Here is a 27,926-nt window from a genome sequence, read left to right as displayed (position 1 = left end):
TTCACTGTTGCAGTAGTCCCAGGTGTAGAAGCTCCGAGTGCAGCGTCAGTTATTGGCAGTGCAGATCGAACAATAGCAGGTGGAGCATCGGCTGCTGTGGCACCCAGAACTCCAAGCCCAACCACCGTCTACAGCTCGGCAGCAGTGGCAGTAGCAGCTTCCACGGCCTACCGACCCGCACCCGTGCCGCCTGCCACCCCGTGAGCCCCCACCGTTGTGGACTCCACAGTGTCAAATTCAGCTCGAGCACCTCGGGTGAAGTCAACCTCTCTCTGTGTTGAACATGAGTGTATCATTTAAATATATTGTAGTGTCTCAGGTTGACAGTAAATATGTTCCAGTGGAAAGCAGTTGTGCTGTGTGCAGACTGGAAATGTGTACAGTACCAAATGTGAAATATATAAATTTTGCCAGAACAAATGTATCACATTACCATTTAGATTCTTTATTTTGTGGTTCAGTTGCAGTGCTGATAACAACAGTTCTCAGAAAACAGATTAATAACTGTGGCAGCTGCTTGAATGTACAATTGTGTCATACTTCTGTAATTAATGTGGTAAGTAATTTACTGGACTGCTGTCAGAACCTGTCAGATTTGAAAATAATGTAAGTGTTAGACATTGGTGAACATTCTCGATGATTGTTTGCCAACTGTGTATGAGTATTTCACTGAATGGGGGGAGATTATTCTGTCATGTACTTGCACAATTCTGCTGCAATGTGTAGTGTGAGACAATGATATAGCTGTGCCTGTAGTAGTAGGAGACTACCACAGCTTTTGTTGACAATTTCTCCTTGTGAAAAGATGTGGGGTGAAAGACGACATTCCCCTATGTGATAAGGGTTTGAGGTTTGCTGGTCTCCACTGTTCTTCAATCAGTTTATACATGTTTTCATTTTTGTTAACTTGAAGTTGATGCTGTTGTCTTATCCACAACAAATTGATGTTGATTATGTAAGTGAATATTGATGCTGTTGCCTCACTCACAACAAACTGATGCTGATTATGTTAGTAAGTGAATACTCTATTTCTTGTTCCTTTGATATGCATTGTTATAATTTGGTGTGTACCACTGCTGATATTTCCCTTATTTGTATGCCCAAAGCAAGCCGTGTACTTTTCCTTCTAACATTACACATTCCATATTAAATGGATACTTTTACGTGTGGAATCCATAAAATATTTTGTATGAAAATATTTTGATTCACTTACTTTATATGAACTACTTTAACTGTTGTGATAGTTCCAAAATTGTGGACTTCTTTTCCTGACTGTTTCTGATAGATCAGTGGACTGTAGTTATACATGTGGCACACAACACTTCATTGGACGTAATATTCTTTCACATTGTTTAATTTTCTTAGTATCAGAGAAAACAAACTATCGTTATTTTTGCAAGTACTGTGTGTGTCACAGTAGATCGCGTATGATGTAAGTGGTTCAATTGGTTTTTGTTGTAATGTAATAGCTCCCTGTGCCTCCCCAAAGTTTATTTGCTACCTCGTAACTTGTATAAAAAATTCTTTTGGGTTTGATGATGCCTAAGTTCTTTCTGTTAAGTGTTAATATGAAAATTTAATCATGTTCACAGCAATATTTGTAATGTAATGCTGATGACAGGTTTGTCAGTGTGTGTGTGTGTGTGTGTGTGTGTGTGAGAGAGAGAGAGAGAGAGAGAGAGAGAGAGAGAGAGAGAGAGAATAAACATATGCTAACTTTGATAGACCAGTTATAAAAATTTTATGAATGTAAAATTTTGAGTGCTTCAGCTACATACAGTTAAGAAATTCCTGCTATTACATTTCTGTGTGTAGAAAGAATAATTTACCAAGGAATCCTTATCTGAATATGTGAAACTTCTGCCCAACAACTGCTAAATGTTATTGTAGGCTGAGAGATACCTTATGTTATTAAGCATATCTTTTTTCACCGAATGTTCAAAGTTAACAATTAAATTTAACCATTGTTCCTGCTGTAATGTGCAAATGCTGTTATTTGTATGGTTTCTAAAGTGTTCATAACTTACAGGTTCCATAATCAGTTGTTATCTCTGTGATGACAGTCTGTCCAGTTCAAAGACAATTTAGGAAAAGAATCACATAATTTAAATTGATGTTTAGTGGAATGTGAGCATGTGTATCTAATTTAGTCGTGTTCTCTCTCTCTCTCTCCTCCTCCTCCTCCTCCTTCTCTCTCTCTCTCTCTCTCTCTCTCTCTCTCTCTCTGTGTGTGTGTGTGTGTGTGTGTGTGTGTGTGTGTGTGTGTGTGTGCAGACGTGCGCACACATGCCAGTTTCCTTCTTTTGTGTATGTGTGTGTGTGTGTGTGTGTGTGTGTGTGTGTGCAGGCATGCACACGTGCGCGCACATGCCAGTTTCCTTCTTTTTAACATTAGCTCATTGTATTTGCTATTTTTTGATGAATTTTTGATTTTAATACACATTACTTTGTGTAAATCAACATATCTCCTAGGTTGCTGTTCATGGTTTAGCATCCTGAATTTGCTGCTGTTTAGTAGTTATTTTCACTGGTAGGTGGAAAAGAATGGCATCGCAATTGAGATGTGTGCCCATATTTAAAAGATATATATTTTAAACATATTTTGTTTCAGAATTCAGTGGGCAAAATACAGTGAGACTGATTGTATATGTGAGTTTGCTTACTCCAGTATATTAAAATTACTGACATTTGTGCTACCTTTTATTGACACAATGGAAAGAATTAGATGATGTCATTATCATGAATGATACAGTATATTGTGGGTGTGTTGTAATTGAAAAACTTTGTGCCAGTCACTATATACAGACAATGTCTGGTGAAAATTGTATTCCAACATATTAATATTTTTCAGCAGATGTTTCGCGCAGCATATTTCTGAACCTGTAACAGACTGCATAGCTGCAATTATCCAGTGAGGCATGTTTGTTGGTTCCCAATTGACAAATATATACAACGTTCCGTGTAAGCATCTAGCCGGTCTCCTTGTGTGCCCTTCAGTTTGGAATGTGTTGTACTGTTACTGAAAAGGAAAGTCAAAAAAGTGCAAAGAAAATATTATAATGTTTGTTTTATATACTATCAAACTGTCCATAATAATAAGAACTTTGGTTGTAATGTAATAAATGTAGTATAAATGTCTATGTGTATGTGTATATAAAGATAGATATGCAATTAATGAATTTTATTGACAACTTGTTGTAGTTGTAGGCAGTTCCTAATCATGATGAATTGTTTGTAACTCAGAGCTGAATGCATTTTGTTGTATCTAAAACTTATTGTGAAATTTTCCACATTTTGTGAGAAAAGAGACTAGATCAAGGGAAAAAAATGAATTTTATCAGTGTTTAGCATTGCAGAAAGTATGATCACAGTTCTGATTCAGAAATACATTTATTAATCTATGTGATGTCATTCTTATTGAGATGAGCCCCAGCCTGTGAAGGAGCACAACTGTTTTGTAACCATGATCATTATGGGTGGAAACTTTAGTCATTTTAACACTTGTGGACCTTTTTGGGCTCTACACTTGTGTAACGGATTCCCTTCTGAACAACAGATCCGATGGACAAAGACTTCTTAAACCTGTTTTTTTTTGGCTGCTGCTCTCTTAACACTGACTTTCATGTATGTAAGTGCTTATGCAGTTATAATTCATATACAGAGTGTAACAAAAGTGTTGAATTATACATAACAGTTGTCATCATCGTACTCATAATTGTAATCATAGTGGACAATGCAGACCATGCCACTCGTATAAGAACTCAAGGGTATTTTTCTGTCTCTTCCATGGGCATTCAACATTTTTGTAGAACAAAGCCTTTTTGACACCATTTTGTTATAATTCATAATCTGTGCTCATACCAGTTGCATTTTTGTTCCCTTGTTCATTTATTCTTCTCTTCTCTCTTCATAGCCCAGTTTCACTACCATATAACAGCATAGGCACTGCCATCACTTTATAAAATTTTGTTTATGTGACCGTACTTGTTTTGTGGATAATAAAAGTTTATATAAACATGATTCCAGCAGTACTTTGTTACTGGGTTAATGATGATGTCTGCAAGCATTCAGCATTTAAAAATAATAACAAAGGTAAGTGAACTGTATTTACGCAAGATGCCATTTGATTCAATCACCCGAATTACTATTACTTCACAGCTGGCCACCTTGCTCATTGCTTGAAATAAATCATTTCCCTGCATCATGCATTTCTTTAATTTGAAACAAACTTTGCTCTCAGAGCCCTCTGCCCAATACCTTCATACAACAATGCACCAGTAGTGTTTTTCGTGCTTCATTTCAAACCTCATTAAATATCTCTGAAGAAATTATCCTGCATCAGGTTATTTTTTATTTGAAATTAACTTCTTTGAATAAATTTTATGTGGCTGTGAATCCAAGCATAAAAAAGACTTGCTTATTTCCGCTAGCACAGTTTTCTGCACACCAGGCAGAGACAGTGTCGAGAAGTCCAGCCCACCAGCTTATTTCCGCTAGCACAGTTTTCTGCACACCAGGCAGAGACAGTGTCGAGAAGTCCAGCCCACCACTCAAAACATTGGTTGTGTCATCATGTAGGATACCTTTTATTCCCTTCGTAAAAACTGCATGAAAGGAATAACTTTTCGGTTCAAATATGACCTAGTCTCAACCCCTTGCCACTGGGTCATCACCTGTTGGAGGCCCAGGTGCATGACCAGCCTAATTCACCCACCCAGTACAGCATGCTCTGCTCCCATTACAGGTGTAACCCAGCCTACCATGTGCAGGGCTACTTGCAAAAGCAATCATACCACCTGCGAAAGCAGTCATACTGTATGTCACCTCTGCTGTAACTTCTGCACAGCGTTTTACTTGGGAACGACCACCAACTGCTGTTCATTCAAATGGATGGCCTTCACCTGACCATGGGCAGAGTTGACCACACAGTAATGGAACACGCTGCTGAGAACAATGTGCTCAATTTCAACAACTTCTTCACAACCCTTAGTCTGGGTCCTTCCCCATACTACCAACTTTACATAGATGGAAGTTGTTCTTGCAACGGTTCATTTGATTCCATATTCGTCCTGTCCTCGATTTTTGCTCTTTGGTGCCCCTGTCCCACACTCCACCCGCCCCCTCCCGTCTGCTCCGTGAACCCAACTTCTTTCATCCTGTACCCACACCCTATTTCTTCCACAGTTCTATCTCCTCCTCCCAAGTCTAGGCATTGTACACCGTGCACTGCACACAAGCTCCTCTGCCTACAGCCAGAATGATCTAATGGGTGCCACATTCATGTCCCTGCACTTGCTACCTCCCCCTCTAAACATTCAGTCACCCTTCTCAAACCCTCAGATGCCCTCTCTGCTTCCTTTCCCCTTTCAGTCACCCCATCTGACACATTTCCTTAGCCAGCCAAGCGGCAGTGCTGTCACATTGCTGTCACCCAGGACAATGTAGTTGTGCAAGAGTGTGTGTGTGTGTGTGTGTGTGTGTGTGTGTGTGTGTGTGTGTGTGTGTGTGTGCATACGCGCCCTCTTGTGCATGTGTATGTGTTTGTCTTGCATAGCTCTAAAACAGGATTTGACTGAAAGCTTTCAACATTTTGTCTTTTTATGTAGCTATTGACAATCCACTGCCTAAACTGTTCATGAATTACCTTCACTCCTTCCACATTTATATTCCACCGAAGTCTTTCCATTACCATAGCAGATGTTGCTCTGGTGTTTACGAAACTGAAATCTTCAGTCTGAATACTTGTTGATGAAGCTCTCTATGTTAATCTATACTGTGCCCTCTTCATCTCTGCATAACTACTGCAAACCACAGTCATTTGAACCTACATACTTACGTCAAGTCTTGGTCTCCCTCTACAATTTTTACTCTCCACATTTCCCTCCATTACCAAACTGACAATTCCTTGATGCCTCAGGATGTGTTTTTTGAGCTGTTCTCATCTTTTAGTCAATTTGTGCCATTCTCCCCAATTTGATTCATTGCCTCCTCATTGTTTATTCTGTCTCCTCATCTACTCTTCAACATTCTTCTGAAGCGCAACATTTCAAAAGCTTCTATTCTCTTTTTGTCTAAAATAGTTATCATCCACATTTCAGTTCTGTACAAGGCTGCAAAGTGGACAAATTCCTACAGAAAAGGTTTCGTAACACATCTGTATGTGTTTTCAACTAATTTCCCATTTTGAGAAATGCTTTCCTTACCACAGCCAGCCAGTCTACATTTTGTATTCTCTCTATTTCTGACATCATCAGTTATTTTGATGCCCAAATAGCAAAATTCATTGACTGCTTTTCATGTCTCATTCACAAGTATAATATCTTCAAGCATTGCCTGATTTGTCTAAATCCCCCCCCCCCCCCCCCCCCCACCTGTTCACTTTATAACTTCTTGCCAAGATATTCTCAGTTCTGTTCATTTGTTCTTCCAAGTCCTTTGCTATCTCTGACAGAATTACAGTGTTGTCAGCAAACCTTAAAGCTTTGTATTTTTCTTCCCTGAACTTCAATTCCCTATCCCAATTTCTCCTTGGTTTCATATACTGTGTGCTCCGATTGTTGTTGTTGTCATCTTCAGTCCATGATGCAGCTCTCCATGTGTCTCTATCCTGTGCAGGTCTCATCATCTCTAAATGACTACTGCAATCTACATCCTTCAGGTTCTGCTTACTGCATTTGTCTCTTGGTCTCACCCGTCCCTCCAGTACTAAAATCATGATCCCTTGATTTCTCAGAATGTGTTCTGTCCACAAATCCCTTCTTTTGGTCAGGTTATACCACAAATTTCTTGTATCCCCATTTCTATTCAGCACCTCATCATTAGTTAAGTCACATATCCCTCTATTCTTCATCATTCTTGTGTAGCACCACATTTCAAAAAGCCTCTATTCTCTTCTTGTCTAAACTGTTCATTGTCCATGTTTCAATCCTTATATGGCTAGACTCCATACAGATACCTTCAGAAAAGATTTCCTAACACTTAAGCCTGTTTCGATGTTACAAATTTCTCTTCTTCAGAAATGCTTTTCTTGTCACTGTCAGTCTACATTTTATATACTCTCTGCTTAAGCCATCATCAGTTATTTCACTGCCTAAATAGCAAAACACATCTACTAGTGTACGAGTCTTATTTTCTAATCTAATTCCCTTTGTGTAACCCAATTTAATTTGATCCATTAGCCTTGTCTTACTTGTGTTGATTTTCACCTTACTTCCTCCTTTCAAGACATTCCATTCAGCTGCTCTTCAGTCTCTTGCTGTCCCTGACGGAATTACAATGTCATCGGCACACCTTAAAGTTTTTATTTCTTCTCCTTAAACTTCAATTTCTGCTCCACATTTTCCTTTACTGCTTGCTCAGTGTGCAGATTGAATAACATTGGGGATAAGCTACAACCTAGTCTCATTCCCTTCTCAACCACTGCTGCCATTTCATGCCCCTTGACTCTTATAACTACCGTCTGGTTTCTGTACAAGTTATAAATAGTCTTTTGCTCTCTGTATTCTACCCCTTCTGCCTTCGGAATTTCAAAAAGAATATTCTAATCAACATTGTCAAAAGCTTTCTCTAAGTCTACAAATGCTATAAAACAAAGGTTTGTCTTTCCTTAACCTATCTTTTAAGATATGTCAAAGGGTCAATATTGTCTCACATGTTCCTTTATTTCTCCAAAATCCAGACTGATCTTCTGCGAGGTTAGCTTCTATCAGTTTTTCCATTCTTCTGTAAAGAATTCATGTTAGTCTTTTGCAACCATGACATACTGACCTGACAGTTTGGTAATTTTAACACCTGTCAGCAAATTCTTCCTTTGGAATTGGAATGGAGGGTATTTCACCTCTCTCAGACATCTTGCACACCAGAAGGGGAAAAGCTTTGTCATGGCTGGCTCTCCCAAGGATATCAGTAGTTCTGACAGAATGTCTTCTACATCAGGGGCCATGTTTTGACTTAGGTCTTTCTGTTCTCTACGAAATTATTCTTGCAGTATCATATCACCCATCTCATCTGCATCTACGGCCTCTTCCATTTCTATAATATTGCCTGCAAGTTCATCTTCCATGTACAGACCCTCTATATACTCCTTCCACCTTTCCCTTCTTTGCTTTCGACTTGTCTTCCAATTGAGTTCTTGACATTCATACAGCTGCTTCTCTTTAATTTTCCAATAGACATTATCTATTCTTCCCCTAGTGAAATAAGCTTCTATATTCTTACATTTGTCCTCTAGCCATTCCTGCTTAGCTATTTTGCATTTCTTGTCAATCTGTTGGTTTTATTATTATTATTATTATTATTATTATTATTACTATTTGTGTTCCCTCTCACCTACTTCATTTACTGTATTTTTATATTTTCTCCTTTCATCAATTAAATTCAATATCTCCTGTGCTACACACATGACTGAGTTGCATTTTTGTGTGTGTGTGTGTGTGTGTGTGTGTGAGAGAGAGAGAGAGAGAGAGAGAGAGATATCTATTGTTGACAAAGCCCTTAATGGCCAAAAGATTTACCTGTAATGGTCTTTATGTTGTGCCTATCTGGGACTCAGCATCTCTGCTATATAGTGAGTAGCAACTTTCCTTTTCATAATATTGTTACTCATTTTCAACTGTTCATGTAATAAAAGTACCATAAGAGACATGACATAATTTATTAGTTCTTTACTACTAACTTATTTAAATTTATTGCTTCATTTCTACTAAATCCGTTCGCAACACTTTTTGTAGATAGTATCCACAGATGCTGCCAAATGTACCTACAAAATTATAACATTGTATATGCCACGTAGCTCAGGAGATATGATGTCATAAACATTAAGTCCAAGGCCATATGCTGCGTGGTATGGATGTGGATGCACAGCTATAAATTAATGTCTGGGCAACGCCGGGTTAGTCAGTCAATCAATGGTATATGTCAAATGGAAATGCCAACTTTTTGCATAATATAAATTAGAAAATATCTTAATTTGAAGCACTGATTACCAACAGTGCACACAGATCAGTTACTTTAAATATGACTGACTGTTACGGGCAATATAATTTCCAGTATTATCTGACATCAAACAATTATGAGCACTTTTCCCAGTTAATATTGAACTGCATTGTTCAGTATGAGTGGCACATTGCATAGTCATAGCAAACAGAAGATTCCTCCACAGATGCAGAATAAGTCACTTTACAGACAGTATTTCATGTTGTGGAATTTGGGTTCTGGAAGCAGATTAACATCATTTGTCTTAGCACAGGGATTAAAAATTGATTTTTGATTATATAGATATTTAACAACTCAAATTGCATAAGAATGAACATGAATAATATGACACACTTACATAACAGAAATTATAACAATGACAACATTATTCATACAAAACATTTGATAATACTTTGCACAGATCACTGCATCAATCTGGTTATCTCATCACCATCATCTGCTTCTTGCTCTTCACATGCACCCTCTTCAATAATTTCCTCTTCCACAATGTATCTTCTTACCTGGAACATTCAAGAATATAAACATGCAACATCTTGTACACGATGGAGTAAGATAACTCTGAAATAGACCACAGAGTAATGAAACAATTATCACAAAGTTGGGCAGATTTGTTTATTGTCTGTTTGGATCTCATGTGATTAATAAGCATTTTTACTTCTAAAGTGAAGTACTATGATTGATGATCATTAGGTTGCACTTTAAGTTTGGTGGTGAGTTTCAATCAAAGAACCACAACATGAACCTGGAAATCAAACCCCACTCTGCTCCAGAATGAAATTTAGTTGTGGAAAGAATCATAGGCTGTGGCTATGTCTTTACTCTGCAACATCCTTTCTTCCATGGGTGATAGTTCTATCAGGTGCAGAAGAGCTTGGAGGCAGAAGATGAGGTACTTTTTGAATTAAAGCTGTGAGTCATGCTCAGTACATCTTGCCTGCAAAAGGGAGAGGTTTCAGGTCAACTTCCTATCTGGCATAGTTTTAATCTGCCAGTGTCAGTTTCTTGAGAGAATTTTAGAAAAGTGTCATTCTGCACTAAAGGAGACCTAATATAGAACAATAGTGTGACCCATTCTTGGGTACTGCTTGAGGGTTGGGATTCCTACCGGTGTGATTAAAGGAGGACATTTAAGCAATTCAGAATTGGGCTGTTAGATATGTTAACAATAGATCTGACCATTACGTGAGTGTTACAGAGATGCTTCATGAACTGAAATGGGAATCCCTGGAGGGAAGATTAGCTCTTTTCTTGAAACACTAGTGAGAAAATTTGGAGAACCAACAACTGGAGCTGACTGTATAACAATTCTACTGCTGTCAACATACATTTCATGTAAGGACAACTAAGATAAGAGAAATTAAGGCTTGTATGGAAGTATACAGCTGTTTTTCCCTTTGCTCGATTTGTGAGTGGAACAGGAAAGACAATGACTGTGGTGCAAGATACCCTCCGCCATGCACCATACAGTGGCTTGTGAAATATGCAGATAGATGTAGACACTGCTATAAAGTGCAAATTCATTCTGGTACCAAGCATCCTGTTTTAACAGAATAATTTGAAAGTACAAATTTATCTGCCAATGTTACATTTGAAAAAATGACTTCTTATTTTCAATTAATACATACTGTCATTCTCAACTAAAAGAGAAAACACCACACATGTAGAACACATTTCAGATAATAATTCAGATATGAGGACGTAATTTTAAGAAGAAATGGATATTAAGACTTAGGCCATATCTGACATATCATGGCTTTTTTTCCCATTGAGTAACTTGAAAAGGAGTCTTTGGATGTATCAGACTTTTATGTTTCCAAGGACATAATTCCATGTAAATAAACTGTAAACTGAAGGCCGCCACCCCCCCCCCCCCCCCCCCCCCCCAGGAACCATGCCATTGGTGGAGAGACTTGCGTGCTTCAGCGATACAGATAGCCGTTCTGTAGGTGCAATCACAACGGAGGGGTATCTGTTAAGAGGCCAGACATGTGTGGTTCCTGAAGACGGGCTCAGCCTTTTCAGTAGTTGCCGGGGTCACAGTCTGGATAATTGACTGATCTGGCCTTGTAACACTAACCAAAACGGCCTTGCTGTGCTGGTTCTGCGAACAGCTAAAAGCAAGGGGAACCTAAAACAGTAATTTTTCCCGAGGGCATGCAGCTATACTGTATCGTTAAATGATGATGGCGTCCTCTTTGGTAAAATGTTCCGGAGATAAAATAGTCCCCCACTCATATCTCCAGGCACGGACTACTCAGGAAAATGCTGTTATCAGGAGAAAGAAAACTGGCGTTCTATGGATCAGAGCATGGGATGTCAGATCCCTTAATCGAGCAGGTAGGGTAGAAAATTTAAAAGGGAAATGGATAGGTTAAAGTTAGCTATAGTGAGAATTGGTGAAGTTCGGTGGCAGGAGGAACAAGACTTATGGTGAGGTAAATACAGGGTTATAAATACAAAATCAAATAGAGGTAGTGCAGAAGTAGGTTTAATAATGAATAAAAAACTAGGAGTGCGTGTAAGCTACTACAAACAGCATAGTGAATGCATAATTGGGGCAAAGATAGATACAAAGCCCATTCGTACCACAGTAGTACAAGTTCATATGCCAACTAGCTCAAATGACGAAAGGACTGATGAAATGTATGATGAGATAAAAGAAATTATTCAGATATTAAAGGGGGACAAAAATTTAATAGTCATGGGTGACTGGAATTCAATAGTAGGAAAAGGAAGGGAAGGAAACATAGTAGGTGAATATGGAATGGGGGTAAGAAATGAAAGAGGAAGCCGCCTGGTAGAATTTTGCACAGAGCATAACTTAATCATAGCTAACCCTTGGTTCAAGAATCATGAAAGAAGGTTGTCTACATGGAAGAGGCCTGGAGATAATGGAAGGTTTCAGATAGATTACATAATGGTACGACAGAGATGTAGGAACCAAGTTTTAGATTGTAAAACATTTCCAGGGGCAGATGTGGATTCTGACCACAATCTATTATTATTAAAGTAATTTAAAAGCCATGATCACTTCAATTGCTTATTAGCTGACCGGTTTCAGCACTCTGAAGGTGCCATCATCAGATCTGTAAAGGTATAACATAACAGGTTTGAGGGAGGGCTTACATGAGTTAACTATACGCATTACAGTTATTACAGAACCACATACGTGAAATGTGGATTAACATTTATAAAAACAAATGGACCTCATGGCATATGAGGCAGGCCGTCTGATAAAATCATTGTCACAACCAATAAAAAATAAAAAATAAAAAATTATGCTCTCATGGTCGTTCTTTCCATAAAATATAAAACTGAAGTCACCAGGTAAAACTACCACTGCTCGTCCTAACACCAGTCGGCATCATCATTGCCCTAATCTGCGCAGGCTTACCTGCTTGATTCTAGCGGTTCACAACCGGCCACCAGATAGCGTTGTCCAAGCAGCGCATACACAGTCCCACGGTATAACCAATCATTACTACTAAAACACAACTTTAGAATAACTGCTTGTCACATACCCATGCAAAGCCCACAGTTGCCCATACATTTCCTGTACAATCACTATAAAGTACGTCAATTACAAAGTAAAAGCATCTGAGGCACAGACATTATCCATTATCGCCTTACAAAACAACATATTATAATTTACCTTTATTCGTATAAGGACGTCAGGAATATGAACACAGAAAGCTGTTCATAACACGACTTAGGTACAATGTGATGAGTGATAAAAACCTGTATGCTGGGCTTTACCTGTCTAGGCAGTATCGTCTTAGGTACTGTAAGCACTAAAAAAAGAACATATTCACTTGCTATAAAGTCTCTCACCATCTACACTATTCGTTATGAGCAAGGAACGTGGTTCTGTAATAATTGTAATGTATATAGTTAACTCATGTAAGCCCTCCCTCAAACCTGTAATGTTATACCTTCACTGATCTGATGGTGGCACCTTCAGAGTTCTGAAACCGGTCATCTAATAAACAATTGAAGCAATCGTGGCTTTTCAATTATTTTAAAAACAGTGTGATCGCCCCACGACACACCATGTGTTCACTGCAAAACAGTATGACGCACCAGGCAGTGGGACATATTTACACCTTGTTATCTTTAAAGACAAGAAAAGCTAAATATTCATTACATATAGCTTTTAATAAGAAAAGTTTATCATGTAATGTAATTCCTAAGTATGCCCAGATTAGAATTATGAATATGTCTAAAGTAGCGCGAGTAGTGAAGCACAAATCTGTAATATTGTGGATTAAAACGCAAATACAAGATTTTTACAAACAAAGGCACATAATGTTCAGTAAGGTTGAGAAATTGAAGTGTGACCTTGCTGTAGCATTAACTAGTGCACAGCTCGAGGTAGTGAGGGCCTTTATTCAAGATAAGGTAAATAATATGAAGTTGCGTGTGCAAGCTACTCACGACAGGAAATTTAGGAAACTCAAAGAAAAACCCGAATATCATTCGGAAACAGTTCCTACACCTAATGTAAAATTTGCAGAACGAGTAGTGAATTTAACAGATATCATCTTCAGTCAACAAGAAGAGGAGTTGCTCAATAAAGGTTTGCAATACAGTATTCTGCTAAAGTGTAGCTCTAAGCAGGTTAGCAAAGTCGTTGCTGAAACAAAAATAGCGTTACAAGTAGCGCATTTAAGAAAGAATCAAGTAAAGGCCACAGCGACTAAGGTAGCTAAGATATTGGAAGATAGTACCAAGTTCCGGACTCAAACAAGTAAAGGCAGTAATACATTAAAGTGTATAAATCAAAAATTGCTAGAAAATTGGGCTATTGCTGTCCCAGCAGATAAGTCTAAGGCCACGGTCATCATTTGGGAAGCTTATTGTTTCCAAAACAGAGAAATTTTTTCGTGAAAACATCACGCAGATAACTAAGAATCCAATTAATAAGTTTAATACGGAAGTTAGTAAAGCAATAGATCGGTCACATTTTTTGCTGTCTGATAAATCTAGGCTTGATTTAAAATTGATGGTGGTCGAATTACCTAAGCTGAGGGCACATATTAAGACCCACAAAGTAGAAAAAAGCATTAGGCCGATTGTGGATGGAAGGCAAGCTCCGAATGCTAAGTTGAATAAATATCTTAATAGGAAGTTGAAAGAACTATATGTGTTTGAAACATCTTACAGTGTAAAGAATAGAGTTGGCACGTTTTCGTAAGGAGGACGCACGTCTGGTATCTTTTGATATAAAAAAATTTATATACTAATATTCCAGGTAAAGAATGTCTAGAGGTGGTCAAGAATAATTTGATAAAGCATTGTAAGCTGAGCCAGGCAGAACTTAACGGAATTTGTCGATCTAGTAGAAACATTGCTATCATTTAACTGCTTTCAGTTTAATAACAAGTATTACAGTCAGCATGACAGCTTAGCAATGGGAAATTACTGAGCTTAGTACGCTGGCCGATATATTTATAAACAGTTTGGAAAGTAAGTTATTCATGGAAAATATAGCGCTAAAAGAGAAAACGGTTTATTATAAGAGATATGTAGCTGACATTATAGCCCTTGTGATAGGGAAGATATCAATGAGTATTTAAATGCGCTGAATGCTATGCATAAGCAGATCATATGTACGGTAGAAGTTGAAAGTAATAATACACTCCTGGAAATGGAAAAAAGAACACATTGACACCGGTGTGTCAGACCCACCATACTTGCTCCGGACACTGCAAGAGGGCTGTACAAGCAATGATCACACGCATGGCACAGCGGACACACCAGGAACCGCGGTGTTGGCCGTCGAATGGCGCTAATTGCGCAGCATTTGTGCACCGCCGCCGTCAGTGTCAGCCAGTTTGCCCTGGCATACGGAGCTCCATCGCAGTGTTTAACACTGGTAGCATGCCGCGACAGCGTGGACGTGAACCGTATGTGCAGTTGACGGACTTTGAGCGAGGGCGTATAGTGGGCATGCGGGAGGCCGGGTGGACATACCGCCGAATTGCTCAACACGTGGGGCGTGAGGTCTCCACAGTACATCAATGTTGTCGCCAGTGGTCGGCGGAAGGTTCACGTGCCTGTCGACTTGGGACCGGACCGCAGCGACGCACGCCAAGACCGTAGGATCCTACGCAGTGCCGTAGGGGACCGCACCGCCACTTCCCAGCAAATTAGGGACACTGTTGCTCCTGAGGTATCGGCGAGGACCATTCGCAACCGTCTCCATGAAGCTGGGCTACGGTCCCGCACACCATTAGGCCGTCTTCCGCTCACGCCCCAACATCGTGCAGCCTGCCTCCAGTGGTGTCGCGACAGGCATGAATGGAGGGACAAATGGAGACGTGTCGTCTTCAGCGATGAGAGTCGCTTCTGCCTTGGTGCCAATGATGGTCGTATGCGTGTTTGGCGCTGTGCAGGTGAGTGCCACAATCAAGACTGCATACGACCGAGGCACACAGGGCCAACACCCGGCATCATGGTGTGGGGAGCGATCTCATACACTGGCCGTACACCTCTGGTGATCATCGAGAGGACACTGAATAGTGCACGGTACATCGAACCCATCGTTCTACCATTCCTAGACCGGCAAGGGAACTTGCTGTTCCAACAGGACAATGCACGTCCGCATGTATCCCGTGCCACCCAACGTGCTCTAGAAGGTGTAAGTCAACTACCCTGGCCAGCAAGATCTCCGGATCTGTCCCCCATTGAGCATGTTTGGGACTGGATGAAGCGTCGTCTCACGCGGTGTGCACGTCCAGCACGAACGCTGGTCCAACTGAGGCGCCAGGTGGAAATGGCATGGCAAGCCGTTCCACAGGACTACATCCATCATCTCTACGATCGTCTCCATGGGAGAATAGCAGCCTGCATTGCTGCGAAAGGTGGATATACACTGTACTAGTGCCGACATTGTACATGCTCTGTTGCCTGTGTCTATGTGCCTGTGGTTCTGTCAGTGTGATCATGTGATGTATCTGACCCCAGGAATGTGTCAATAAAGTTTCCCCTTCCTGGGACAATGAATTCACGGTGTTCTTATTTCAATTTCCAGGAGTGTAGTATCAACTATTTAGACCTCACTATTACTAGAGTGGCCGGCCATCATATATTTAGTATTTACAGGAAACCAGTAGCTACAGACCTGGTTATTCATGCCCAACCAAACATCCATCTAAGTATAAAAGGTCCTATTTTTGCTCAATGATACATAGGCTCTTAAAGCTGCCGTTGCAATGGAGTAGCGTTAGGCAACAGATAGATGTCCTCAAACATATAGCCTGTAGCAATGAGTATGACGACGGCATGGTAGACAAGTTGTACACAAAAATTAAAAACAGCAAGGATAAGAAGGAAAGGCCATCTAACAATAGTAGGGATAAAAAGTATGTTCCAATGATATATCAAGGGCTGCTGTCTGAAAAAATAGATCGACAGTTTTGTATGTCTGGCATGGTCCTGGCATTTAGCACGAAAAATAGTTTGCGCTCGAAACTTACGCACACGATTGAAGAAAGTATTGATACATTTAGAAGCACAGGGGTCTACAGATTACAATGTCGTGGGTGTGACAGCTTTTATGTGGGACAGAGAGGGAGATCGTTTTTTATGCGTTTTTGTGAGCACACGAGTGCCCACAATAAATCCGCTTTGGGTGACCATCTGCGAGATGGGAACCATAAAATTAGTGATATGCAGCAAGGTACGAAAATCTTGCATAAATCACCGAAAGGAAGCAAACTCAACGTTTTGGAAAACATCAAAATTTACAAAACAGAAAGAGGTTTCTGAGCAAATTGTTGAATGACCACTTGGAATCAGTGGATCACAATTTCTTTGACATATTTGGTGTGGTGCTCTAGAGACCCTGTGCAGCCTATTCATACATTGTGATGCATGCTGTGTACCTATTATGCTCAGAAAGCCACCTTTAGAATACTGCTAATGTTATTTATATGTTTTTAGGAGGGCCTACCTTGGTAAAGTAAATACACATTGTACCTAAGTCGTGTTATGAACAGCTTTATGTGTGCATATTCCTGATGTCCTTATATGAATAAAGGTAAATTATAATATGTTGTTTTGTGAGAAGCTAATGGATAATGTCTGTGCCTCAGATGCTTTTAATTTGTAATTGACGTACTTTATAGTGACTGTAGTATGTCCAGGAAATGTATGTGCAACTGTGGGCTTTGCATGGGTATGTGACAAGCGGTTATAGTAAAGTTGTGTTTTAGTAGTAATGAGTGGTTATACTGTGGGACTTTGTATGCGCTGCTTGGTCAGCGCTATCTGGTGGCCGGTTGTAAACCGCTAGAATCACAGCAAGTAAGCCTGCACAGATTAGTGCATTGATGATGCCGACCGGTGTTAGGCGAGCAGTGGTAGTTTTATCTAATGACTTCAGTTTTATATTTTATGGAAAGACTGACCATGAGAGCAGATTTATATTATTTTTTATTGGTTGTGACAATGATTTTATCAGATGGTCTGCCTCATATGCCATGATGTCCATATGGTTTTATAAATGTTAATCCATGTTTCAGGTATGTGGTTCTGTAATATACAGTTAACTCATGTAAGCCCTCCCTCAAACCTGTTACGTTATACCTGTTATAACCTTTAATCACCAATAATTGCGTGGATATTCAAACACATTCACTTAGAAACAATAGCTGGTTACATGATAACAACTCAGTATCTCTTATTCGACTGTCGTGCTGTGACATGCGGCCGGCGCCGTTCGTAGCTAGGTGGCGCTCCCGCGCTCAGCCAAGTTGCGGAGCGCCTCTATCACTGTATGTGCGTACTGTCTTGGCAGCACTGTTAAATGTTGTGGCACTGTCAGACCACTTCCTTGGAGACATGGACGGTGCAAAGACATCCATGGCCTCTTGTGAGGCCCCGGGAAGATCCTGAGGAGAGACACAAGAGTATTGTCGAAAATGTCCAGGATGGAAGCTCGTGCGTGGAACGTGCCTCCTGGATGAGATGATGGGTGAAAACTCTGGAGCAGCATCCATAGGTGTCGTGGACTTGAGGGTGTGCTCCAGCGAGATGGGTCTGAGAGAAGGCGGCGTCTCGACTGGTGCTGGTTCCGGCGTACACGGAAGCGGTAGCGACATTGGCTGCATCAACATGTATGGTAGATCGGGAGCAGCAACAGGACTGGCTTCTCGGGCTGGCGGAGGCGAAGGAAGGGGCGGTGGCACGGGCGTGGCCACCACTCGTGGGCGCATCTGGTCATAATGGCGAACAACCCTACCATCGTCCATACGTATTTCACAAAGCCGGCAGCCATGAAGAGCCTTGACCACCCCTGGAATCCATTTAGGGTGAGATCCATACTCTCATGCACACACGTCGGCGCCCACCTCGTATTTTCCCGCACTAGGGCGGACAGCACAAGGCCTGACAGGGTGAAGCAGGTGCAGTAGTGTGTGTGGTTGGCAACTGTGCTAGAGTTCAGCAGGGCTGCGATCACCCAGAGGCGTGAAGCGATAAGAACTCAGAAATTGCAGCAGAGCGTTATCTGTGGAAAAATCACTAAGGAATTTTTTCAACTGGCTTTTGAAAGTGCGGACAAGGCGCTTGACCTCGCCATTCGATTGCACATGGAAGGGCAGTGCTGTAACATTATGAATCCCTTGTCCAGAACAAAAATCACAGAAGGCCTGCAAAGAGAACTGAGGGCCATTGTCCAGGACGATCGTGGATGGAAGACCTTCTAGCACAAAGATTTTGGACAAAGCCAGCGTCTTCACCGCAGTGGTGCGCGACGGACATCGAACAACAAACGGAAACTTCGAGAAGGCGTCAATCACCAGCAGCCAATAAGTACCGAGGAAAGGGCAGGCAAAGTCAGCGTGCACCCATTCCCATGGCTATGCCGGATCAAGCCACAGAGAGGGCATTGTACGAGGTGCAGCCAGTTGTTGAGCACACTGACCACATGCAGCAACCATGTGGGCGATGTCCGAATCAATACCTGGCCAATAAATGTGCCTGCAGGCCAGGTACTTAGTTCGAGAAATATCCCAATGGCCTTCATGCAACAGTTTGAGAACACCTTTGTGAAGAGAGGCTGGCACCACGACCCGTGGAGATGCGCCATCCGTGGCCAGAAGAACAACACCATCACCAACAGACAGACGAAGGCGCAAGGCATGGTAGTTGAGAAGGGGATCCGATGCCCGGCCCTTGGTCCTGTCCGGTCAACCCCGTTGAACAAAACCGATCACCTGACGCAGGACCGGGTCCCGCGCATTAGCCGATGCGACCTGCGAACCTGTAAGTGGAAAACCCTCGACCACACGACGTTCTTCCTCATCAATGTGGAAACAGAGTAGTTCATGACCGAAAACTGGGTCTGGGCCCATCTGCAATCGCGACAATGCATCAGCGTTGGCGTGCTGGGCCGTGGGGTGATAGTGAATCTCATAGTGAAAACAAGACAAGTATAAGGCCCAACGTTGCAGGTGGTGAGCTGCCTTATCCGGAAGCGACGCTGACGGGCTGAACAGAGAGACCAGCAACTTGTGGTCGGTGATGAGGTGAAACTTAGAACCATACAAAAAAAATGCTGAACTTTTTTAGAGCATAAATGATAGGGAGCGCTTCATTTTCGATTTGAGAGTAATGCTGTTGCGCATCGTTGAGGGTCTTGGAAGTGTAGGCGATGGGTCGTTCCGACCCATCATCATACCGATGGGCAAGAACAGCCCCTAGGCCATACTGTGACGCGTCAGTCGCCAGAACCAAGTGCTGACTCGGACGGAATGTGGGAAGACAAGACACTGACTGCAAATGAGCCTTCAGGCAGACAAAACCCTGCTCACACTCATCGGACCAACATAAAGGGACGATTTTGCGTAACAGCTGATGCAGAGGATGAGCTACCGCCGCCGCGGATGGAATGAATTTGTGATAATAAGCAATCTTGCCTAGAAACGCCTGAAGTTCTTTCACCATAGACGGCCGGGGTAGAGCGTTAATGGCCGCAACATGCTAACGTAGAGGACATATACCCTCACGGGACAAGTGCAAACCAAGATACACAATGGAGGGTTGGAAGAACTGTGACTTGTCCAGATTGCACCTCAACCCAGGCGAATGCAAAACCCAAAACAGTGAACGCAAATTGCGAAGGTACTCCTCAGTGGAGACCCCCGTGACAACAATGTCATCCAGATAGTTTATGCAGCCGGTAACAGAAGCCGTGAGCTGTTCCATAAACTGCTGAAAATTGGCAGGCACGATAGCAACGCCAAATGGTAACTGCTAGTACTGATACAACCCACAAGGAGTGTTCATGATGAAAAATTCCTTGGAAGAAGCATCCAACGGCAACTGATGGTACGCCTCTGATAAGTCAAGTTTGGAAAAGAACTGGCCTCTGGCAAGCTTGGTAAATAACTCCTCAGGACAGGGAAGAGGATAAGTGTCAATGAGGCTCTGAGCATTGACAGTGGCTTTAAAATCACCACACAATCGCAGACTCCCATTTGGTTGAGAAACAACCACGATTGGCGATGCTCATTCGCTGGAGGTAACAGGAAGGAGAATCCCTGAAGCTGTTAACCTGTCTATCTCAGCCTTGACAGGTGCACGCAACGCCACTGGAAAAACTTAGGGCGAGCTGTAGGTTTAAGAGTAACGTGGGCTTCAAAATCCTTGGCAGGACCCAGACCAGCAGAGAACACAGAGGAAAATTCAGAACACAATCCATCCAGTTGTTGATACGGAATATCCTCAGATATGAGGTGCATATCATCATCAATGGAGAACCCGAACAACTGGAAAGCATCATAACTGAACAGGTTTTCAGTTCCCGCATGATCCACCACATAAAACGTGAAGGGCCTAACAACAGACTTGTAGGCAGTGGAAGCATCAAACTGGGCAATGATAGGAATTTTCTGTTTATTATAAGTTCTCAGATTTCGCATAACTGGAGACAAGGGAGGGGAGCCCAACTCCAAATACGTGAGAGGATTAATGAGAGTTACTGCAGAGCCAGTGTCCACTTGCATGCGAATGTCTTTATCCAGAACACGAACAATAACAAACAACTTATTTGTTTGAGAAAGCACACAGTTAACATCCATGTCCGATGCCTCGTCCTCGTCAACAGGAACTTTCGGGGACTGACACACAGAAGCAATGTGGCCTTTTTTCCTACATGAATTACATGTGGCCCAACGTTTTGGACACGCGGCCCTGCCATGCTGTACGAAACAACATGGATAAGAAGGAAGTGCGGAACGAACCTGCTTCTGTGGTTGCTGTTTTCGCTGTGAGTGTTGCGGCCCAACACGACGTTGTTTACGTCAGTGAACCCCCGCCACATCTTCGTTCTCTTGTGAAACAGGCAAATTGTCCATGTCGAAAGTTGACTGTACAGCGCCTACATCACACCTATTTGCGCACCAGCAGCATGAGACACTTCAAAGGATTGAGCGATGGTTAGAGCTTCCGACGACGACGGATTTGGCAGTTGTAGGGCACGTTGCCGAACTTCTTTATCAGGAGCAAACCGTAGAATAGCATTCCTAACCATTGAATCAGCATAAGACTCATGATGAGTGTCCATGACAAACGAACATTTCCTACTCAGACCGTGTAGTTCCGCCGCCCAAGCCCGGTAAGATTGATGGGGCTGTTTACAACACCAGTAGAATGCCACGCGGGCGGCAATGATGTGGGTGTTTTTTCGGTAATAGTTAAACAATAAGTCACACATTTCTTGGAAGGACAGAGAAGCATGTTCCCGCAGAGGGGCTAACTGAGATAGCAGCTGATAGATCAGTGGGGAAATCCAAGATAGAAATTACGACTTACACACAGGAGCGTCAACAACGCCGAAAGCCAAGAAGTGTTGGCGCAAACGCTTCTCATAATCCTCCCAGTCTTCGGCAGCCTCGTCGTAAGGAGGGAATGGAGGCGGAGAAGAGGAAGACAGATGATGAGTAAGCGATGTCGACAATGCCTGAATAGCAGTCGTCAGCTGTGTTTGTTGTTCAATGAGTGCTTGCATAAGCTGTTCCATGTCTGCCCCATAAGGAACACACAAATCCACAATGCAGTGAAAATATCTGACCTCGTTGCCAAAAGTGTTATAACCTTTAATCACCAATAATTGTTTGGATATTCAAACACACTCACTTAGAAACAATAGCTGGTTACATGATAACAACTCAGTATCTCTTATTCGACTGCCGTGCCGTGACATGCGGCCGGCGCCGTTTGTAGCTAGGTGGCGCTCCCGCATTCAGCCGAGTTGCGGAGCGCCTCTATTGCCGTTTGCGCGTACTGTCGTGGCGGCACTGTTAAATGTTGTGGCATTGTCACAACAATACCTTCACAGATCTGATGATGGCACCTTCAGCGTGCTGAAACCGGTGATCTATTAAGTGATTGAAGCGATCGCGACTTTTCAATTATTTTAAAAACAGAGTGATCGCCCCACGACACATCATGTGTTCACCACAATCTATTGGTTATGAGCTGTAGATTAAAACTGAAGAAACTGCAAAAATGTGGGAATTTAAGGAGATGGGACCTGGATAAACTGACAGAACCAGAGGTTGTACAGAGTTTGAGGGAGAGCTTTAGGGAATGATTGACAGGAATGGGGGAAAGAAATACAGCAGAAGAAGAATGGGTCGGTTTGAGGGATGAAGTAGTGAAGGCAGCAGAGGATCAAGTAGGTAAAAAGACAAGGGATAGAAGAAATCGTAGGGTAACAGAAGATATATTGAATTTAATTGATGAAAGGAGAAAATATAAAATGCAGTAAATGAAGCAGGCAAAAAGGAATACAAACGTCTCAAAAATGAGATGGACAGTAAGTGCAAAATGGCTAAGCAGGGATGACTGGAAAACAAATGTGGAGGCTTATCTCACTAGCAGTAAGATAGATACTGCGTACAGGAAAATTAGAGAGACCTTTTGAGAAAAGAGAACCACATGTATGAATATCAAGAGCTCAGGTGGAAACCTGGTTCTAAGCAAGGAAGGGAAAGCAGAAAGGTGGAAGGAGTATATGGAGGGTCTATACAAGGGCGAAGGACAATATTATGGAAATGTAAGAGGGTGTAGATGAAGATGAAATGGGAGATACGATACTGCGTGAAGAGTGTGACAGAGCACTGAAAGACCTGAGTCAAAACAAGGCCCCCGGAGTAGACAGTATTCCATTAGAACTACTGATAGCCTTGGGAGAGCCAGCCCTGACAAAACTCTACCATCTGGTGAGCAAGACATATGAGCAAGCAAAATACCCTCAGAATTCAAGATGAATATAACAATTCCAATCCCAAAGAAAGTAGATGTTGACAGATGTGAAAATTACCGAGCTATCATTTTAATAAGTCACAGCTGCAAAATACTAACACGAATTCTTTACAGATGAATGGAAAAACTGGTAGAAGCCAACCTCGGGTAAGATCAGTTTGGATCCCGTAGAAATGTTGGGACACGTGAGGCAATACAGTAAAGGAAACAAAGAAAAAATTCAGTGTAGGAATTAAAATCCACTAGAAGAAATAAAAACTTTGAGGTTAGCTGATGATATTGTAATTCTGACAGAGATGGCGTAAGACCTGGAAGAGCAGTTGAATGGACTGGACAGTGTCTTGAATGGAGGATATAAGATGAACATCAACAAAAGCAAAATGAGGATAATAGAATGTAGTCTAATTAAGTCAGGTGACACTGAGGGATTAGATTAGGAAATGAGATACTTAAAGCAGTAGATCAGTTTTGCTGTTTGGGGAGCAAAATAACTGATGATGGTCGAAGTAGGGAGGATTAAAGTGGGACTCCCATTTGAACGCCGCTAGCTGCCAGGGCAGTGGAGAAGCCGTGAGGCTGCCCCACAGCAGCGCCAGGCCGGCGCGAGCTACACCGGCGCGAGCTTCACCTAGCCGAGTGCTTACATCGTCCACCGCGAACTGCATATGTGTGTGTGCGTGTGTACACACGTATTCTGCGTGCATGAGGCGGCGGCCAAGGAAAGCGTTTCTGAAGAAGAGAAATTTGTTAACATTGATTGTAGATTTAAGTGTCAAGAAGTCGTTTCTGAAAGTATTTGTATGGAGTGTAGCCATGTACGAAAGTAAAAAATTGGTGCTACAGAAAAATGCTTTAGATTAGATGGGTAGTTCAGATAAATAATGAGGAGGTATTGAATAGAATTGGGGAGAAGAGAAATTTTGTGGACAACTTGACTAGACGAAGGGATCGGTTGGTAGGACACTTTCTGAGGCATCATGGGATCACCAATTTAGTATTGGAGGGCAGCATGGAGGGTAAAAATCGTAGAGGTAAACCTAGAGATGAATACATTAAGCAGATTCAGAAGGATGTAGGTTGCAGTAGGTACTAGGAGATAAAGAAGCTTGCACAGGATAGAGTAGTATGGAGAACTGCATCAAACCAGTCTCTGGACTGAAAACCACCACCACAACAACAACAGCAACGACAACAAACTAAAGTATGAAACTCCTTCTGTGAATCCTATGACCCAAATATTTCTACTCCAACACCAAAACCTTTATGTCTGTAAATCGCACATCTCCACACCTGACGACAGCTTTTTTTTTTATGTCACATGTCTAAAAGTCCCTAGTGAATCACTCGATTTACCACCAACACTGATCAATGGCATACTTTTGAAATGTCTTTAATCCTTCCTCCAGCAGCTCCATAAAAACTCTTCTCTTAATGAGGTACTTTACCATGCTCATCTTCTAAGAAGTGGAGCTCAGGACCTATGTCACAGACTGTTTAGTTGTGACAGACTATGCTTTATCCACTGGCACAATTTCATTATTTGTGGGGCAGAGGGAAATTCTGCTCTCTTGGTTGACTTGGCAGGCCACCAGCCACACAATAAAGTCAGTCTGTGGTTATTTTTGGTACACTTTATAAATGTGTTATCTGTGGCTGGAGTCTATGCTTTTGCATGCCCACAATAGCATTTCTCTGAAATCCTTCATACCACCAGCAAGTTTTTCTCATCCAACTGAAGGTGCACTTGCGCTATGTGATCCAGAGGTTGGACTGGGGAGAGGGAGCAAGGATAACTGTTAAATGTTTAGCACCATAACTGAATCCTGCAGTACTGTCCTAGGACGTGGCGGTCTGTAACATGGCGACGTCCTAGTGCCCACACAAAGCACATTTTCATGCTTTCCCTCTGCCATGCGTTCTCTGTCTAGCTTGTGAAAGGACAGTGCCACCTACATCCCAAGGGAATGACCCCTATAGCGGTCCCTTACTTCCTAGTGCTTACCTGCCCTGGGCGGCACAACGTTGGCATCTATGCATAACGATACGACATGGTTGAAATACCACCGTGAAATAAAAGACACAGCGAGTTAGTACTGCCCCTCAATCATTGCCATATCCCTTCTCATGATTCTACGTGCAGTTGTTCTGCTATTAATGTCATTATCATATTACCCCATCCCATCACATACATAGATGGTGTGTGGTCAGCTGGAATAGTTATCAACCTCTCAATTTTTAATTGCTGGAGCAAAGGGAAACATTGTCTCAAAGGCAAATAATCTCTTTGCCTCACAATGTAGAAAATGTGTGTGTCAATTTGATATTTCACAGTGTAAGTTAATAAGGTGTGTATTTTCACCAAGCAGCTGTACAGTGCAAACACTTACGTACAAAGTTGTTGTGAGCTTTGCAGCAAATTATGTTACACTTCCAGAGTGATAAGGGGCTGCTGCACAGACATCATCATTGGCTGTGTTCAACAGCTTCTTGAGGGTGACAAGCATTTGATGGTCACTGAGACTGCCAGTGAGGTTTGGATAAGTTGTGGCAACATTTTTGCCATTATCATGGACAAGCTAGTGTCTAGGAAAGTATGTGCCAAATGGGTTCTTCTACTTTTGAAAACTGATCAAAAACTGAACAGTCTGCAGGTATGTGAGCATCTCTTTGCTAAATTTCAGGAGTATTAGACTTGTTACTGACTCACATCATTGTCTGTGATGAAATTTGGTTCATTGCTGTACTCCTGTATCAAAAGAAGTGGACAGGGAATGGAGAAAAAAAGGGGACCCTGGACCGGTGAAATCTAAGTAAGAGGACCTATGTCACAGACTGTTTAGTTGTGACAGACCTACAAACAATACTGTTGGGGGAACATCCACAACTGCAACTGAGCGTTATACCAGAGGTTGAAAATACCACTTCAGTTGTAAAGCTCTTTTTATTCACACACAGCCAGTTTCAGGCTCTTATCAGCCTATCTTCAGTTGTTGTAACTTGGTGCTCTAGCCCCTGAGTGCCACATTGGACGTGTACTAGGCTTGGTATTCTACCCACCAGCACAGAACAGGGAGTTGAAGCCTATGTGTGCAACTGACTGCAGATACCACAGACTTCATTCTACAAGGGTGGGATGTCAGAGTTACCCATTTGCTGGGGAAATGTGTTCAGAAAGCATGGAGCTATATAGAAACATACATCCACTTATAATTTTTATTTTCAAATAAAGATTTAAAAAATATCTCAATTATATTTGATTCAGTCTTGTGTACCACCCCTACACATGGAAATAGTAGTGCCAAGTGCATCCTTTCCACTGATATTTGGTATAATAGGTTTAAGCTTCTTACAGTACTGGAAACATCTGCTGCCACTGTGACATTTAGTGACACATGCCGCTCTAGAGAAGTTATGTGTGTCCCTGCATTTTCTTAGAGATGAATAATTCTCAGAAATAAAAGTTATTAAAAGAAGAGAGAGAGATTGACTGTAAATATACAGATATTGTGTGAGGTTGATATTTTTGTTTTGTATGTCTTCAGCAAGGGACAGCGAGCACAGCAACTTCGCGAGAGGAATAAACGTTCTGTGTACCGCCAAGGGCCTCGAAGATGCACGGTCTCAAAGCACAGATACATGAACAACGGAAGTTAGTTAACAAAATATGTGAAAATAATGTCTGTTATTAATTCTTATTCAGTATATTGAACCAAGCAGGCTAATGTAATCTGATTACTGTTGTTTTGTAAAGACATTACATAACTTGTTAATTCAACTGGAATTTCACAAGTTATTTGATGGAAATGTGGTATAACAATTCTAAGCTGAAATGTAGTAAAAGGTACAGCAGAAGTCCAAGAAGCATACAAAAGCACATTCGCCATTAGTAAAGATAAAGAAGATCTAAATTATATTACACATTACGCTTGAGGCTGCTTGGCAGAAGTACATCACACACTATGAAATTGTAGTTTATGAAAATTGAATGTTCACCTTCTGTTCCCTTACACAGCATCCAAACAGTGTTCACCTGCTTGTGCATTCAAATGGAAAGCTATTTTTGTATCAGTGACAAGCCCTAGAATGTTAAAATATTGACTAGACAGGGTTTGAGTTTTCTTACGCTCCAGCAGTTAAACACTACCATGTAATACAGCTATCACTGACAAATCATTATCTGGCTATAATGAAACAAGTCAGTCTCTCTCAAAAAATGTTTATACTTCGTACATTATCAGTATTAAATCTGTTACAACAAACTTGCACATTGCGACAACAACTTGAAAGTTAGTCATTGTTCAAAATGTTTACCACCAGCCTGGAATATTGCAATTACTTACATTTTTGCACATTCTCTCAAATGTACATGCTATTTGCTGTACTGCTAGCTATTAGACAGGCAGCTAGGACACTACCGACCAGTTCCTCTCCTGTTCCTTACTGTTTTTCATACCTCAACTTCTTCACGTGATCTGATAAGAAAATATCCAGAGAATTGTGATCCAGTGGTTGCTATGGTCATGGACAGAACCTTCTCCCTTCCCCCTCCCTTTCCAATCCAACCTGTTATTCAGGTGCTTCAGTTACACAGTTTGAAGCTGCAGTGGATCGGCATCACTGATGTGGGCCGGCCATGAGGCTCTAATGGAAGTCCGGCA

At 41.7% G+C, this 27,926-nt stretch overlaps 2 protein-coding genes across 7 annotated transcripts in view; one reads left to right on the top strand and one right to left on the bottom strand.

Annotated features, from left to right (window-relative positions):
- Window positions 1–4,020, top strand: part of LOC126293740 (serine-rich adhesin for platelets-like) — a 396,910-nt gene extending 392,890 nt beyond the window's left edge. For all 4 annotated transcript variants that reach the window (XM_049987087.1, XM_049987088.1, XM_049987085.1 and 1 more), the window contains one exon: window positions 14–4,020. In XM_049987087.1, the coding sequence (XP_049843044.1) occupies window positions 14–204 (191 nt within the window). In that variant the 3' untranslated portion in view covers window positions 205–4,020. The remainder of the gene's footprint in view (window positions 1–13) is intronic.
- Window positions 4,021–9,232: 5,212 nt separating this feature from the next.
- Window positions 9,233–27,926, bottom strand: part of LOC126293738 (uncharacterized protein AH6.3-like) — a 149,968-nt gene continuing 131,274 nt past the window's right edge. For all 3 annotated transcript variants that reach the window (XM_049987082.1, XM_049987083.1, XM_049987084.1), the window contains one exon: window positions 9,233–9,494. In XM_049987082.1, the coding sequence (XP_049843039.1) occupies window positions 9,396–9,494 (99 nt within the window). In that variant the 3' untranslated portion in view covers window positions 9,233–9,395. The remainder of the gene's footprint in view (window positions 9,495–27,926) is intronic.

Source organism: Schistocerca gregaria, chromosome 10 (genome assembly GCF_023897955.1).
Source record: "Schistocerca gregaria isolate iqSchGreg1 chromosome 10, iqSchGreg1.2, whole genome shotgun sequence".
Taxonomy (NCBI): domain Eukaryota; kingdom Metazoa; phylum Arthropoda; class Insecta; order Orthoptera; family Acrididae; genus Schistocerca; species Schistocerca gregaria.
This window is presented reverse-complemented; position numbering and strand designations above follow the sequence as displayed.